General features: G+C 37.9%; 1 protein-coding gene across 2 annotated transcripts in view; it reads left to right on the top strand.

Annotated features, from left to right (window-relative positions):
* Nucleotides 1-18,903, top strand: part of CNTNAP5 (contactin associated protein family member 5) — a 769,999-nt gene that overhangs the window by 157,195 nt on the left and 593,901 nt on the right. For both annotated transcript variants that reach the window (XM_070581024.1, XM_070581025.1), the window contains exon 2: nt 16,750-16,854. In XM_070581024.1, the coding sequence (XP_070437125.1) occupies nt 16,750-16,854 (105 nt within the window). The remainder of the gene's footprint in view (nt 1-16,749; nt 16,855-18,903) is intronic.

Below are 18,903 nucleotides of genomic sequence, written 5' to 3'. Positions count from 1 at the left end.
AGGCGGATAAGGGAATGGTGGAGGGTCAGAGGCCCATACTGAGGAACTGTGATTTTACCCTAAAGGTAATGGGGGCCGTTGGCTACTTTTAAATATGGGAATGACGTAATCCAGTTTTTAGTTCTTCCCTCATCAGGAACCATCAGTCGGAGAGTGAGACAATGGTAGATGCTGCTTTGTTTGCTGTGTTTCCGTAACTTTTAACGCTGACTTACAGTTTTATAGAGTCAAGCTTCATTTTGCTTTATAAAACTCCAAATGACACTGGAATTCAGAAATTTCTGAAAAAAATTAAGTTTGGAAAATGTGCTTCTTTTTCTTTTATTCTCTCCTTCTCTACGTTCCTTTCTATAGCAATCATTTCAAAATGAGTCAAAAGTCATTTGCGTTACTACTTTTAATTTTCTTTTAAAAGCCTACTCTTTAACATAAGATTGTTTAATGTTGGTTCACTGCTAGGCAGATCACAAAGTAGCTTTCTCTTAAGTTTATGAGAATTAAAAGAAAAAAAGGAGGAAGATCAAATTTTGGTAAAAATCCAATGATATTTGCTTAATTTTATGTGAAATAATTTATCTTGGTCAATTTTTAAGTTTCCTTCTCCTCCAATGAATACCTGAGGTCCACATATTTCTGGAAACATCTTTCAACCCATTTCACCTCTAGAGGGGACCATTTTGGATCTTTTTCATTAGTCGTGGAGGAAAGAGTCTAGGCACATGCCTTCCAGGGGTTGGCGGACTGAGGAGATGAAGACTCGAACCTCACCCTTCTACGTCACATCAGTGCAAAACAGTGTGTGACACTGCTATAATTTCTTTAAAGATAACTAAATTGGAGTGACAGATCAAAATCCTCAGGGAGAAACTGCCAGAGCTTTTTCTTAAGTATATGCACTACTTACAAACCCAGCCAAAAAAGACAAAAACAAGATTGAAGTGTAACAATTTATAATAATTATGGAAATCATATTAATGAAACAGCTAATCAGAAGATATTTGACCATCATTGACTTTTGAAAAGGAAAAAGAATGAGCAATTACTGAATCCTGACAATAAGCTAAGTCTTTTTACATGCTACCACATTTAATTTTCCTCAAAACAGTCGTATTAAGAAAGGGTAATTATCTCATTTTATGTCAAAGAAAACAAAGTTCAGAGAGGTTAAATCGATTATTCAAGGGCATGCATCTGAAACTCTGCTTCTTTTCTACCAGTATCTCATGGGGCTCACCATTCTGCAATACAGAGGAATGCATGGCCTCCTCCGGAGACTCGCAGTTGAGTTGGAGAGACAGACAGTAACTATGCTGCAAAGCAATAAGTGACAGGAGCCACCCACAGCCTAGTTCCAAAGCAAGGAACAGAAATGCCATCAAGGTCCTCAGAAATGGAGCAGAAGAGAAGAAGTATTAGAAATTGATCCAGAAGCTTAGGATTTGTATACTTCCATTTGTTCTCAAATAGCTACAATATAGGCCTACAGAAGCAATATTTCAAGACACATTCCATATTTCCACAGTGCTGTTTCATCTTAAGTATCAAAATTGGCAAAGAATTGTAGACTCTGTCCATTATCTTCATCATTAATTTTGTTTTGCTTTTTGTTTTTCTTTGTTCCCAAAACAATGTTTGTATAATTGAGATCTGATCCATTTATGAAAAGAAGCTTCTTGGAGCATATTTTAAAGATCTGTGTTGTAATGTAAAACAGTCTGATGCTATTTCAAATATTAGTATAATTATGTGTATGCCCTAAATTTCTGGAGAGAGCAAATATGAAAAATATTAACATAATCATTTAAAACTATTTCTAAAATCAAAGTTGAAGAATGTATTCTATCATTTAGTTATTGTCCCTGTAGTTCTAGATTGATGCATCTCCTAATTTCCTATTCTCAATAGGACTGTCTCAATGATAATTCAAAATTGCCATTAGAGCTACACTGAAATGAATTGTGGGAGTGTCAGTGCAGCCTCACAAAAGTGATTCAATGGCCATTCTCAGAGCTTTCAGGAGAAGGCCTTGATTTTTTTTTTTTTTTAAGGATCGGCACCTGGGCTAACAACTGTTGCCAATCTTTTTTTTTTCTGCTTTATCTCCCCCAACCCCCCCTGTACACAGTTGTATATCTTAGTTGCATGTCCTTCTAGTTGTGGGATGTGGGACGCCGCCTCAACGTGGCCTGACGAGTGGTGCCATGTTCGTGCCCAGGATCCGAACCCTGGGCCTCTGCAGCGGAGCACGCAAACTTAACCACTGGGCCATGGAGCCGGCCCCAGGCCTTGATTTTTAAATGCTGACTTTATGTCAGTATCTCTCCAGTAGTGTAAAGCTAAAGAATAAAAACTATCATGTGGGTTTTTGAGAAGGAACCAACTTGTCAGATGAGGGCTAGGCTTGCAAGGAAGAGGGAAGAGCCAGCTTTAGGAGCAGAGGTCACACATCAGCATTCCAGTTAGTCCCGAGGCAGATAGAATGTGAGGGTCCACAGCCAAGTTGTTTAGGAAGACCCTCGAAAGCCAAAGTAAACTCCTGTGGAGGTCAGGAAGTTCAGTGAGACACGGTACACCTGGATCTCCAGCGTCTCAGGAGATAAAATGCCAAGTTTTAAGAAAGGGAAACCATTTAGTTGGAGCCTCAGAAGCAGAGGCGGTACAGTGGACTCAACCCTAAGTCAGATACCATCCTCCTTTCATCTCTTCTGTGTGTCATGTTGGCTCTGTAGACCCTGAAAATATAGCCATATGTGTGCTCAGGATAATTCCAAATTCCAGGTAATAAAATCTCTGGAAGGGCTTGGATGCAATCTCCCTTTGGAAGTTTTAGTAGTGGACTTTAGTCCCTGTTTGGAGATTAAGCTAAAGTTTGGTTTGGATATACTCTGATACATATTGTAATAATGCTTGGCAGAATGTATGTCGAAATCATTTGAATTTTTTCTAAACATTCCAAGATTGCAAGATTGGTCAAGAGATTGAAAGCAAATGGAGAGAATGGACTGAAGCATCTGGGGTCAATTCTGTAGGATGGTAATAAGGTACTTGATGCTAACAGACGTTGGACAGATTTAGTCCCCGTCCTGGCTCTATGACCTTGGGCAAGTTACTTAAATGTTCCAAATGTGTTTCCTTATGAAACCAGGACAATAGCTCATAATTAGTGTTAGGGGCAGTCAATGAACGAATTTATGTAAATCACCTGTCACAGCGGCTTGTTGTCTAAATTCAATAAATGGTGTATACTCTTGTAATGACGGCAGTTATAGCCTCTAGAACAGTCTACATATGGCCTACATCACAATACACTTGTGAAAGGAAGGGAAACTTTGTCTATATAATGCCCAGGTTGATAATCTCCCCTTCTCCTCATCTACCATTCCTTTTTCTTCCATCATGGGGCTAGGACAGCTTTACCGCAACTCTCTCTGTGTGCTACCACAAGAGTTAGTTAAATTCCAGGGCTCTGAGTTGGGCCAGTGGAAGCAGTTACATGAAATAGTAAAGTAAGAGAAAGCTAGAAGAGAGAGGCCACCAGCATTCAGGGCTTTGCTGATCTGAGTGTGACTTGTGAACCAGCAGCATCAGAGATCTAGGAACTTGATCCTGAATCAGAATCTGCATGTTATCAAGATCTCCTTGTAATCCATGCTCTCAATAAGATTTGAGAAGCACTGTTCCAGGAAGAACTTCAGGAAATCAAAAGCAGATGCCTGGACCATAATAGGTGACAGAAGCCACCAGAATGTTATAATGGGGTGAAGTATTACAGGGAGATGACCAAAGTAGGGAATTCATCAGAGTCCACCTCCTTTGAAGGCACAGGCACAGCAGGAAAAAAAAAAAATGCCGTCTAGTCCAAACATCAATAGATACCAAACAAGAGAAAATAACTAAATTTTTTTCAAATTGTAATTATTCATGTAGATTTTGCCCAAGTCTATTTGGAAATATATTACAGTATTTAGTATCAAATGGCATGCATTCACATTTTCCTAGTACTCTAAATTTATTTCCCAATTAAAATTCCATTTAAACAAACCAGAATCCCTTCTTAACACATTATACTGATGCTAAGGAGCTGGGTTCTGTGAACCAATTCATTGAAATACCCTTGAGGAATTCTGTCTGGAACTCTCAGACCAATGCTCTGCATTAAAGGTTTTATTTTCTTCATTCTGTCTTTTCTCTTCCAAGGCTTGACTCATGACCACTTGAGATAGTGCTGAAGCTGACAGAGAAAGTGAAAATCCTCTGCCTTCTTGCCCAGAGGAAATGCGTGGCAGGAGATTTCCAAGCTGTGCTGTCATCAGATCTAAACTTAACCTTGTTCAGGAAAAGAACCCTTAACTTTCAAACCAACTCCTTGTCAGGCCCATTCAACTTGCAAAGTACAATGTTGGGGGATGTGGAGAAGGAAGAAAAAATAGCAATGAATGCATTTCACTTAGAGGTTATTGAGATTGGAAATGATGACTTCTCATGTTTTGCAATGACATTAAAGTGAAATGTCTTGGTTCACGGGCACTTACCACTCTCTTCATCTCCATTAATCTTTGCTCACAGTTTTGAAATACACCACTTTCTGTCTTGAGCAATAAAATGAAAATTTCCCAGGGTTATAATTGCTTTCCAGTGTGTCTTTTCTCATGTTATTTGATTGCTAAAGATTTCTTCCCAAATGGGAGATACTTAGTGAACACAATACAATGTATTTTCCTGTTATTTTTAATCTATTCATGCATAATTTGAAGGGTTGGGTAGGAGAAAAATGGAAATTAAACTCATCTGACCGTGACAGATTTGCAAACTCTGAATACAACTCAAACTTTATTGACGCTTTTAAATCACAGCACCAAATACCTGGACATGTCCATATAACATTTAGAGCATTTTATATCTTCATAGCTAGAGCCAACATTTGCTTAAGAATCACAACTGCAATTCAGGATGAGCGCGAAGAGCATTTTACAGAGAAAAGTAGAACATGCTGAAGCATTTTGCTTGGAACAAGCTTTTATTTTTAGCTTGTCCCCAAAAAATCATTATCTAGAAGCCTGAAATGCCTAAAAAAATCATTATTTTTGAGCGCCTGGTAGGTCATTTCATAGAGTCCCACAGGATCATATTTGATGTCAGATGGGTAAGCTCTCTGGACCACAGAAACAATTGGTGGAATGCATTGTCTGATGGAACCTACCCCTTCCTCTCTCTTCTGGTGAGCAAACATTTTCTAAAGTACAGAGTTTTAACAAATGGCATATTGCAGTTTGATCCAACAAATTATATCAAGGATTTTTTATTGAGTAATATAAAAGGTAGCATTTCCAAAATTGAAATCTGATAATCTGAGGATCTCAGAATATCTGTTTCTAATAAATTAAGGTCTTCTCTCTAGTGCCTTAGCTTGGATAAATTTTGTATGAGTAATGGCATACAAAAGAATGCCAAAACAAGAAGGGTCAAATTTGGGACTTAGCTCTGAACTCTACCTGGTTCCCTCCCTTCCAGTGAGAAAAGTCTTTTTAGAAGATAATAAACACATAAAACAGAATCATCTATCATTGATTAAAGGGAACCAGCTGGTAAGTGGGGACCACCCATGCCAGTTTATTGACCACCCCTGCCTAGTTCCCATCCCCAAAATGTGGAAAGCCAGACTGAGAGAGGCCTAGTGATATATTAAAGGGGATGGTCACTGGGAGTTGCAAGAGTTTTCACTTCACAATTTTAGAATTCAAATTTATGCACTCTCTAAACATTATTTCCTCACTCAAAAATCTTTTCAGAGGCCTGCTGGATAATTATAATTATACTGTTATAGTTACCATTAATTGAGCACTTTTTATGTGCCAAGTACTGTTCTCTCGGTGGGTGGGTTGTGATATTTCTCATTTGTCACAGTCCCCCTGTGGAGATCTGACATCACCATCTCCATTTTCCAGGGAGCAGCACAGAGAGGGAATGGATTTGCCTAAGTTTACCAAGTCAGTCAGTGGAACAATAAAATGTACCAGCAGGCTGTTGGGACCCACAGCTGTGATTTCTTCATTCACTTCCCACTTTCACACCTGTCGTCGCTTGCACACTCAGAGGTTTATCACAGGCTCCCCTCCATATTTCCAGATTTATCCCAAACGCTCTCAGAGGCTTGGTTTCTTTACCCATAGAAGGAGGAGGTGTTTGAGCCTAGAACAGGTACCTTGGAGAGAAGATGACTTTGCCTTCCCAGGTAGTACCTGTATGATATTGATAACTGTGGCCCTCAGCTGTCAGAGTCACCATAATGGCTGTCCTATCTGCCTGAGAGGATTTTTTCCAAGACAAATAAAGAAGGTGTTTGGAAATCACACTCATGTAGAAATATGAATGATCTCATCAAAATCCTCCTCAAGTACTCACAGTCTTGATTTCACTCGCCTGAGTGACTCGGGCAAACAAGTCTCTTTACTGTTGCCCAGGTATTTCCCATTTTAGAATCCTGCCCAGTTCCCACCCAGATTCTTAATCCCAATTGAAGATTGTCCTCCATTTGTCTAAAATTCTATTTAACAGATAATTATTGAGCAACTTATCTGTGATCACCACTGGGCAAGGCAATGAAGATGGGAAGATAAATGAGACACGGTCTCTGCCTTCAAAGAGCTTGAGGTCTGATGTGTGACAATAACATAAAAACAAAAGCCCACCACAATGCTGGGTCCAAAAGACCTCAAAGGAGGAAGTAGTTGTCCCAGCCTGGAGAGAGCAAGGCATACTTCTAGAAGCATTTGCATCTTGTGCAGTGAATAGGAATTGATGGGTGGGCAAGAAGAAGGTGATGTTGGGGGCATTCAGGACAAAGTCAAATAGAGGCACAGAGCTGTGACACAGCATGCCAGTAAAGCTGCCATTAAATTGGCAAGTCTGAGCACAGACTGAGAAATAAATAGTGACAGTCTGATTGTGAAGGGATATGGAAAGACAAGGAACTAGAATTTTATTCTGAAGGCACAGGAACTACCTACCTCAGGTTAATGTGATGTTTCTTTTTTGCTGAATGTAGTCCTCATTGCTTACATCTCTTTGGGCAATTAAAAATGTATCACTTTATAACATCTTATGACTTTCCATTATATACATATGGTTTTTACTCTCATAACACTACGTATTATATTTACCTAAAAGAAAGATGACAAGTATTAACCGTAATTTGGAAATCATTTTAATATGTGACAATTCGTCATCTCTGTTTTGTTTGATTTACATTTATTAATTTTAGAAACTGGTTTGTGAGCTTCCCAGGTCTCTATGAGAACAAAATAGAGAATTACGGAAACCAGAAATGTTGAAGTTATTCTTCATTCTTACCTCCTTGTCAATTCACCAGGCAATGATGATTCTTATGTAACTAAATTTCCTTACCTTCTCTCCATTCCAATTGCCATTGTTTTAGGTCAGGCCTTTGCTATCTCTTCTCCAAATTTTCTCTAGGCCTTGATTGGGTCTTCCTGTCACCAGCCTTCTATCTGCACTACCCTATCCCTATCATGACCCTCACCATGCACGCACACACACACATGCTCCATCCTCCACACTGAAACCAGAGCAAACTATCTAAAATACAAATTGGTATGACTTTCTCACCCAACGCAATGTTTTTCAGGTTTTTAAGCTTATGATCTAAAAACACAAACATGGTAGGTCTTATTTTAATATGTCAAAAATTTTAAAATAAATCAAATATAAGGACTAGAAAGAAATCCAAACATTTTCTATAGCCTCATCCCTTGTAATGCTATATAACAGCTGTGTTTCCTGATTCCCTTAAGACTCCCCTGTCTATGAACCAGATATCATGATGTCTGACACATTGTGCTTAAGAACTGTTTATTGAATACAAGAAAAAAAAATGTGATGAAACTTCGAAAGTATGCTGTATTTGGTATGGGGTATATGTAATGCATAAATAGATTAGCTCTTGGTACAGAATTATCCTATGAATTCTGAAAAGCTGATAAAGAAACAGTGTTAAAATCATTTGGATGGGAAAAATCTAAAAGATATAGTAGAGGGTATAAGACATCGTTTTTCAAAAGCAATGGCTGGAACTGGACATGATGAGCTTGAATCTAAGAAAGAAAGAAAGAATGATCGAAAATGAGAGGAACTCATGTGTATCCAGTTATGTGCCAATCATTGGGTTAAATATTTTACATGAATTGTCTCTTTTTGTTCTCATAACAAGCCTGGATATAGTTATTATCCCCATTATACATAGATAAGACTGAGATTAAATAACTTCCCAAAGGACATATAATTAGCAAGCTGTAGAGTCAGGATCTGAATTCAGACTGGGCTGGGATCCAAAGTCTGGACTCTTTCCCAATATACTACAGTCTCCAACTAGTCCAGAAACACACACACACGTGTACACAAGCACACACACGCACACACACAGCTAGATTATGATCTTGAAGGACTACTGCTTCTGCCTCTAGGCTGGCATTATTTTATCATCTATGAAGACCAATAAAGATCAATATTTGTTCAAATTATCAGTACATGTTTATCCTAACCACTCATAAATGGTTGGTGTTGACCTCATTGGATTGTGCTATCAGCCAGCTGGCCAGTCCCCAGCTCAAGCCTATCTTTTTAATCAGGCATTTTTCCTAAATTTCAATGAGCAGATTGATGACACACAGAGATTTTAGTGTTTCCCTTAGGAACTCTATGCTTAGACCCACTAAAGATGAAGGTTTTACGAATGTGTTCGGATTGTTTGAGCTGCACTGAAGATCATGATCTCCTGAGTAACCAGGATTTTCGGTGTAGTTCAGAACCACTCAATGAAGGAACAGGCTTAGCTAGTGGAAGTTTAGCTCCATTGTATTGAAAAAGAATAGATGTCTACAGAGAAAGGCACAGATCTAGAAAAGAAATCTTCAACTCTGATGAGCACTGAATTGACAGAAACACTATCTTTACAATTCTTCAGTTGTGCTTCTCTCCTTCATTTTAATCTTTCATGCATAATCATTTGAACAATGCACTTTTTAAGTAAAAAGACATCATCTCTACTTTTAATTTTTTAAAGCTTTTGTCGTATTTTTCCCATTTTCCTGATCTTATCCTTATATACATCCCATTCATTCATTTATTTAGCTTTGCTTAAAAACTTAATGAATTATGAAACTTATTTGGCACTGTACTATGTAATGGTGTGTGTGTGTGTGTGCGTGCACGCCCACGTGTGTATATTATGTGAAGTGTTGATAGGTGGGGATGGGAGGAGGACTACGGGGATGTATGAAAACAAAATTAGATTCAGGGAAATTTTTTAAATAGGTAAAATTTGTTCAAAGATTTGCTTTTTTCTTATCAGTCTCTTCTAAAACCCTCCAAGGTAATCTAGTCACCACTCTCAGCTTCTCATATTCCGGAATTTTCTAATTATTTTCATCTGTAAATCTTACCTTTTCTACTCATCAAAGAGTTTATGCCTTCTAGATAATGCAGTTAACTTATGACAGACCATTCATGAACCTGAGGGTTTAATAGCTTTAGCATTTTTGAGTTTAGACACTGTTAGAATTATGCTTTTGGGGGACACAATCCCAGGCCTCTGACTGAATCTGATCAGCACAACAGGCCCCTTTCTCCTGACCTCTGCTTGTTGGACCTCACTTTCTGACTCTGACCAGCCTGTGGCCCCATCAATGACACACTGGCCTTATGCTCAGCTTAGACCTGTTATATGCTAATAACTCCCTCTTTGTTCTTTCCTTTTCATGATGCCACCTCTGGAAGCCAAATTTGAGGCTGACATATCTAGTAAATCTTGATAAGGAAACATATTGAAAGTAGGGTTTTAGAAAGAATGGTTTAACGAGAGTAGAGTCCAGTGGAAAATGGAAGAGACTGTTGTAAAAATCATAACATGATATTTGAAAAGCCTGAATTAGGATCAAGTAGTGAGAAAGACAGAGAAAAAGAAAAGTGAGTATAAATCTGAGAAATCGTTCTAAACCAAAAGAAAAACATGATAGGACTTCTTCATTTTTTCAGTGAACGAGGATTTATTGAACGCATACATAGTTCCATACACTAAGTACTATGAAAAAAAAATACTTGCTCAACATGATGCTTTATGTTCCCCAAATTATTAGTACATCATATGCCTCACAGATGAGGGGCTTAAGAAACATTTGCTAAATTGGATTAAGTCATTGATAAATTAATTTTATGGGTAAAAAAGAAAAAAATAATAAAACAAAACAGTTAGTAGTGAACCCAAATTCCTAATTTGAGAATCACAAAAAAAATATCATCAGAGACATTATGGGGAAAAAAAGGATTAATCTGAGAGCAAGCAATTCAGGGAAGCGTATTTGGAGCCATTGAGTTTTGGCTAAACTGTGGGACATCCACACAAAAATATTGAAAATCCAAGAAGGAAAGAGCTAAATTCATGCAAGATAATCAAATGGGAGACTGGCCCTGGCAGTCTGTGATTCATTCCTGCCATCATTTCAAGGATTTGAAGTAGTTTTCAGAAGGACGATGTACAAAGAGTCACACTGACCTTGGTTGAAAGCCCAGTTTAGGCACTGATAGAGTGTGAAATGGACGAAGAAACTTGTAGTTTCCTCATCCGTACAATACGGATGATGGCCTCCCCCTTGCTGTGCTGCGGTGACTGCTGACAACCTAGACATCAGAGTCACTTAAAGAATTATGACTGCAGCTGCTGCGTTGTTATCGTGCTATATTGGGTTTGATTGTGATGTAGTCCTAGCAAGCCACTTATAAGTGAAGGTCAGTGCCTCCAAATCAAATCTTTCCTGAAATTTTGAATAGAATTGCTATAAAAGCCTGGAAGGAGTCCCAGCCCATTTGTTAATCCCTAAACAGGACTAGCCCCTCTTCCGGATGTTCCTGCAGCTGCCGCACCCTCATCTGTCCATCACCAATCACTCCTGCAGTACAACGAGTAGTGTGTCCATCTCCACCGTCTTTGAGGATTTGCTTTACTATCTTTAAAGCCTGATAGGAACTCTAACATGTAGAGTGTGCTCCATTCCAGTTTATTGATTGAACAATAACCCCTGTCATTTAGAGCTGAGGCATCTGTAACACAGAAAGGTAAAATGAGAGCACACTCCCAGCCAAGATAGAAGGTCCAGGATTCCTAGATCCCAAGCCAAAGGTTTTTTGCACGTCATTGTTCATAAACATAAGGAGCTTTTAAAGGTATATGCATATTGGTTGTCTTTCAACCCAAAGCGGATCTTGGCTTCTTGAGCTCAGGGTCTATGTCTTTGACTTGAATTCTGTCTTCCCACAGCAAAGAGCACAACCAGGTGTATCCAGCAGGTGATCAAAGACCCAGTACTGCATTAAGCTGGAGATGAACGTCAGGGTAGAGAAGGTTTAACCTTCTTTTCACGACTCGTTTTAGAGAGCTATGTTTCTTGGTCTGCTCATTATGAAGTGATTTATCTTTTAGTATTTCATGGTGGAAAACGGGGACAGGGTCAGGTTCAAGAGTAATATTAGAGTATTTATTTTTGTTGTTGCTAAGTGAAATTATAGGTAACAAGTGGAAAAATAAATGAAGGTAAAAGCATGAGTTGTCACTTCTAAGCACTGTTGTAGGCACTACACAAAATGCATGTTTTACGTCTTTTAAACAAAGTAGGCCATTAAATGTGCAATGCTAAGAGGAATTTTATCTTACCTATAAATACAAGTGAATCTTTTAAGCTCCAAATCCCTATATACAATTTACTGTGGTAATCAAGATGATGCTCACAATTTAACTTCAGGACCATCTGTAACTCTATTGGTATTTTAATAATAATAAATAAAAGTATATGTTGGCAACAAAAATTGTTAAAGTAGAATCATCTTCAAGAGTCAATGATAATTTCTAAGAAGCTGTGTAAATATCGTGTTTATTCAGAATTCTCTCTTGTGCCTTTACCTTTTAATTAACGTGAAAGAAGACCTTTAGTATTTAACTGCACATATATATTGAAGAACAAATTATCCTCACTTCTTCAGATTCAAAATATCAAATAAAATGCTTGACTTGGGTTTCTACACCATCGTTAGTGAGGAAAGAAATGTGCTTTTTTTTTTCCCTCTTCTTACATTTTTTCTTTCATCTTTCCTTTACTGTTTTTGTTTTTGTTTTTTTTCCAGTAGGTAGGAGAAATTGTTAAAAGAAAAGATAAGTAAGACAAGAAAAATTTAAAAATTCAAATTTCTTTGAAAATTATAGACACTTCTTCAATGTTTTCCTGTTAAAACAAACATTGTGAAGGATAATATAACTAATGGTTACCAAACTTACGCACAGGTGGCAGGTAACTGACCTACTGGTCACCATCTGGGAGTGAGGAAACCTTGTTTCAGTCCTGGCTCGTCCACTAATTAACTGAATAATCCTGAGCAGTCCTGTCATCTCCCTAAACCCTGAGGTCTTCATCTAGAAAGTGGAGAGCTTGATTTCCACAGTTTCAGGGGTTCCTCCTGGCTTTGATATCCTCCTAATCTATGAATGTAGAGCTAAGTCATTTTCATGTAGGATTGGAGTTGTTCAAAGAACTGAAAGGGAAGAACTGATGTACTTTTGGTCGTATCCGTAGGTGTGGATTTTCTCTGCCTGTGGGTGGCGTAGGGTAGGAGGTGGCCTTTATATTATAAAGGAAACAGTAAAGATGGCAGTAAAGCTATTTGTTGAAGAAAATGGAGAATAATAAATTACACGTGAATAGGAATTTCCATTTTGTAAATAGTCTTTTATTTTCATCTGATTTTTTGCAGCTAATCTTTTAGAGAATAGGCCCATGAATAAGCTTTTTAAGAGCATATTTTGAAAATATTCTACTATGCCAATGCATCTGTAACCGTAGTTTTTTTCTGGAAAAATGATTCTTGGGAAAATCATGATAGTCTCTCTCAAGTTGTGTGTCCCACTGGAAGCCTAACGTTTAATCCCTCAATATTTTTTTCCCAAACTTCAAACGTCTCTCTCCCCACCCGAGTTTCTTCATTCTTTCGTCTTTCCTCATGTAAATACAGATAAATATCCACACACAATTTTGGAGAAACCCACGAATGGGTTTAGTGTTGTAAGAAGCACTGTCAGAAGGCTGAGATGTATGTGGAGCCTAAAATTTAACAACAACATGGGTTTGCTTATTTAAAGCCTGCAGGAATGGTGGAGCAGATGGTGCTTTGTTTCTTTCCTTCCCAGCCATGTGCTTGGTGTGATCTGGGGCCAGTCTCCACAAGGCTGCGAGTCTGCAGAGCGGGAGGACTGCCCTGTGCAATGTTGTCCCCACTCTCCCGTGTCTTCACCCTTTTGTTTCCTCTTTACGTCACATTCTCCTTCTCAGCTGGTCAGTTGTAAACCTTCAGTGCAAAAGAGCTATCCATGACACCAATTGTTGGGCAGGTTTTGTAACTAGAAATGAGATGCCAGAAAAAAGTTGTTGAAATGGTTGCTCTCAATTGCAGCAGATATTATAGACAATTCATATTCGGCTTCCTGTTCTCATTCTGTGCTCTATCCTTTAAAGGAGGACTCTTTCCATCTATTCTCACTGCACCTTTAAAATGATTCTCTAGCTGGATGTGGCAAAGATGACTCTCTTCATTGTGCAGACAATGGAGATACAGCTTAGTGCGTTCGAATGTATTATCTGGAGTTACCACGGCAAGAGAGGAAGCCAATCTAGAATGGCGATCTCCTAGCTCTAGCCCTCCTGATAGTTTCTACTATCCCAGGCTGTCCCAAGTCATGATCTAATAAACAAAACAAAACAAAATAATTATTGCTCTCATTTATGCTAGATCATTTCTCCTCTGCTTTAAGAATAGGACACGTGTCTAAAAATTATACACACTTTGGGTTTAGAATGGTTCTATAGACAAATTTTTAATTCACCGTGGCTAGGGGTAATTTGGTTAGAAGTCTGGTCTAGTCTCAGTTGAAGTGACATTGTTGGGTTTGCTCATGTGACAAAGAGATGGCAGAGGGAACCATCTGTTAGCTGGGAAAGAGAGTGGTCTTTCTTCCTTTCTGATTTGAAATTTTCCCATTCTTATCAGTTTTAGGGATAGGAGAGCAAAATTCAGGCATCTTCTCTAAAAGCCACAGTTGCAATGTACAGTGGACAGTGTACAATGGACCCCTAAAGAAAGGAGTCTGAAGAAACTCCTCTGGACCTTTCCACTAGCACAGATTGTTTTTAGTAAAGTTACTAATTTCCAAAGTGGGGATATTGACTTCACAAACTAAGACACAAAGAAGGCACATTTCAGAAGAGGAAATGGACACTGGGGAAAATGGCAACTGGTGTCCTGAAGCCAGGGAGCTTCAGAGGCATACTTCTCCCTGAGGCCAGTGCCTTATGAAGAAGGGGCCTGCACAGGGCCGGAGGACACGAAAAGATTACTTGTCTGAACATTTGGACAGTTGGATAGCCATTTTATTGGCTTGGATGTGACCTTGGTGAAACTCTCTTAAACTTTTCCATCAGTTTATTTATTTGTTTACATGTTTATATTTTCAATGATCTCATCTCCTTGAGGTCCGAGATTCAATTTTACTCAAATCTATCCACAAAGACTATCCAAGGTCAAGCAGGACCTTATAAATATTTATTGGACTAAATTAAATTAAAAAACAATTAGGTCACTTATATTTCTACTTGGGGAAAGAATAGGATTAGGGACACAATAGTCAAAAATGTCGTCATTGACTCATAATAAGAACCTAATAAAATGGTAGCATAGTTTTATACATGTTATATATTTAAGAAATACATAAATACTATAACAAATATGGTACTTTATATTCAAAAACATCTTAAGTTTGCTCGTGAAAGTGGGTATCAGAAGGGTTAAGAGTTGTTGGGAAGTGGTGGAAGGATTGTTATCTGAAATTGGAGGATAGTCGTACCCAGATGTGGATAGGTGAGGCACATAGCTATGAAGTGTGATACTATGTGGTGTTTGATGTGTGTTTGTATATAGGTATGGCATATTCCTGTGGGGCTCAATTCCATTGGGTTCAATTTTCTGCATTCCCCTGATGTTTCCTGATGATGAAGCAGGCATAAACTAATGTAAGATTTGCATTGTTCAAATTATTTCCTTATATATAAATATTGTAACAAATTTACCGTTCCAAGCAAGTGGGTTGTTGGTGTCCGTGTACCTCCTCTTACCTGCATCTTATTCCAGGAATAAAGTGTCCCTGAGCTCTGCTTTCTATTTGTGGAATGACCGTAACTGCTGAGCTGCTTTTGCTGTGATTTTATGCTATTTTTTTTTTTCAGTGAGGAACTGGCTCTGTTTTGTGTTTGTCAAGTACCTCAAAATATTTTTCAAACATTTGTGTTTGGGAAAAGCTCGAAATATACTTTGCCAGTTCATTTTGTAACACATTTAACAAACAAAAATTTAATCCTTATGTTTCTCATTAATTTTCCTGCAATTAGATGAAATACTTTGTAAGAATTTGCTAGATAAACAAGCAGTCTCATAAACTTACATACATTTTCTTTTAAAAAAATGTCAAATCAACTCTTCCTGAGAGCTTTTAACATCATGAAGTTTACCCTCAAACTGAGTGACACATTTCAATTTAGTTTTGAATGATGTATGTCTAGATTTTATGCAGTCACTTTTCAGTGTCCTATAAGATCAATTGTGTACAAAATGGAAAAATAAGAAAAGAGTATTGGTACTGTTACCTAGACTAATTGATTCCTTCCTTTCTTCCCTCTTTCCTTCTTTTCCTCCCTCCTTCCTTCCCTCATCATGCCATTCTTTCAACAAACCTTATTGAAGCCCTATTATGTACAAAATACATTGCTAACATCCCACAAAGAGTGTGCCACTTAGTGAAGATACAAACAAATAAAATGAATGATCACGAGACACTTAAATGATCAATATGCTATGTGAAGAGCAGGGTCCTACATGAGATTGGATGGTCAGGGTGTCAGTGTCAATCTGGAGGAATATATCTATGTTGTCAAGACCGCATCTCTGGGCATGGCCCCACCTTGCTGCACATGTGGACAACTTCAAAGAAGCCTTAGAAAGCATACCTACCACATTAGGGAAGGCTGGAAGTGTAGCTACTGATGTGAATGTGATATTCAAGATTGTACAAGATTGAGGAGTATTTTCTACAGCTTCGTGGAATAGGAATGAATTATTAGAACTAGTAACTCATTTTATAAAGACTTTTAGACAATTGAATGTCAGACATTCTGAATTATTCTCGCTCTCTAAACACAACTATCACAAGAGTCCCGAGGTTCTGAAGATGGGAGAGTAGTGAAACAATGTTTCCCCTTTAATAATCTTCTTTCTTATAGAATAAGCTTGAAAGCCATAACTTGAAGTTTTGTTCAAGTGGTTGATTAAAGGAAATGATGGATAGCTGGGCATTTGAGTTAGGCAAATCTGAGTGAGAATTCTGGCCACACTATTTTCTAGTGTGGTAACCTTGGGCAAACTTCTTAACATCTCTGAAATTCATTTTCTCCAACTGTGAAAGAAACTTATACCTGTCATTCAGGGTTTTGTGAGGAGTAGATGAAATAGCACATGGAAACAAGTGGTACTGGCATTGTTCCGAGCAAGCAGTTAATAAATGATAGTGGTTAATGCCATGATTCCTCTCTTTATGGAATATCTCTTGCTGACAGAATTTGCTTTCTCTCTCTCCCATTGTTTTAGACAACTGTGATGACCCGTTAGCATCCCTGCTCTCTCCAATGGCTTTTTCCAGTTCCTCAGACCTCACTGGTACTCACAGCCCTGCTCAACTCAATCGAAGAGTGGGTGAGTAGGATGAACAAAATCTAAGGTTAAGTGCTGTATGCGCATGCAGTGGATACGGGGAAGAAAGCAAGCACCTTAGTACACGGGGATCCTACCCGAGAGCAGTCTTCAAAAGAAGGATGGGGAGAGGGAGGTCACAGTGGGATGAAACTATGTTCCCAGAACATAATGGATGTTTACGTTATGCTGACTCTTGTTCCCCCATCCCATGTGATTATTCTTGAGGATCATAAGAGGACTTTGTGAAAATAAGTTTTTAAAAAATATTTGCTGGGGCCGGCCCGGTGGCGCAGAGGTTAAGTTCCCACATTCCGCTTCAGCGGCCCGGGGTTCGCTGGTTCAGATCCCGGGTGCGGATATGGCACCACTCAGCAAACCATGCTGTGCCAGGCGTCCCACATATTAAGTAGAGGAAGATGGTCATGGATGTTAGCTCACGGCCAGTCTTCCTCAGCAGAAAGAGGAGGATTGGCAGCAATTAGCTCAGGGCTAATCTTCCTCAAAAAAAATAAAATAAAATAAATGTTACTAACTTTAAAAAGTACAAAATACTATTAATTAAAAGTAAGAAAATACAAATAATGTGTAATCATACAAGCTAGAGACAATCATGGTTAAATGACAGGTCTATATCTTTACAACATGTGACAGAAGTAAGAACAGACATCCTTAATTAATCTCTTATGTGAAATGCCTTTAACAAATGTGATTCTGGCTATCTAAATAGATATATTTTAATCAGATTTGGATGTTGACTTCTATAACATATATATATATATATATATATATATATACACACACACACATATGTAAATATATAATTGTATAGTTGATTTTTAAAAATTGTTTGTCTATTTAAATAATCTGATGATGTTTGCATATTAGTGTATCTAATGAATATTATAAACTCTTTCAAGTTGAGAAGAAGAATTTTGTATGTAGTTTTAGAGGTACACTGATCTATTAGAGGTCATGTTAATCACTCTTGATTATATTTTCCCATTGATATATGAGGCCAATCACATTAGTAAATTTTCCAATGCTGAACTATCTTTGAATTCTGGAATAAGTTCTAATTGGTTATTGTGTTATTCATATTATATTTATAAAGTGCAGAATTATTTAATTTGTTAACATTTTAATTTATAATTTTGATTATCCATTAATAGATTAATTTGTAATTTTTGTTTGTATGTTTGTAGTTTGTTTCAAGCTACATTTCACAGGTTTTCTATCATAATGGGATCAGGAATTTGAAAGCTAGCAAGTTCTATAGTTTTGTTGAGAATGAGTTTAGAATATTATTCTAAGGAAGAAGAGTGATCAATCAAAGATTCAGCAGGAAAATATTAAGAACAATTCTGCACTGACACTGTCCTTTGCTGAATACCATGTGGCAAAAGTTTTATAAAGCATTTTACCTAGATTATGGTACTCAGTCTTTAGAAAGATACTGTAAGGTAAGCATTAGTACTTTTTACATTTAGCTAGGGTTCCTGAGGCTCACAGAAGTTGTATAACTTGTCTAAAATCACACAAGAAAGGGGAAATGCTTGAATTTAAATCTAAGTCATCTGAATTTAGGTTTTGTTCCTAACCATCACATTAGCAAATTGATTCAGTAACATGGGTTAAAAGCGGGTTGTATTACAAAGAAAAGGGACTTGAAAATTAATTATCCAGAGTTCAAACGCTGGCTATGGCATTTACTTATAAGCTCTGTGAATGTCTGCAAGTCACTTACCTGCTCCCCAGCTCCATTATTTATCTGTAAAATGGATCAATACTGCCTCTCTTGTAGCATTATGTGCAGACTGAGACGAGAGTTGTGTGTTCAAAAGATACTTCTCACTGCAGGGTAGAGAATTAGACTGGAGCAGGGAGGCCCACTTCTCATTTAATGAAGAAACACAGGTTGGAAGATTTTAATACAGTCTCCAACAGGCCATCCAAAGTCAGAGTTTGTCTCAGTTCTAGCCAATTGTGTGGTGGCAGAAAGTCATTACTACCTAGGAAGCTCCTCACCAGTTTCTCGGGAAGCTGTGAGTC

This window comes from Equus przewalskii, chromosome 17 (genome assembly GCF_037783145.1).
Source record: "Equus przewalskii isolate Varuska chromosome 17, EquPr2, whole genome shotgun sequence".
Classification (NCBI taxonomy): domain Eukaryota; kingdom Metazoa; phylum Chordata; class Mammalia; order Perissodactyla; family Equidae; genus Equus; species Equus przewalskii.
The sequence above is the reverse complement of the archived record's forward strand: the minus strand, read 5'-3'. Positions and strand labels throughout refer to the sequence as shown.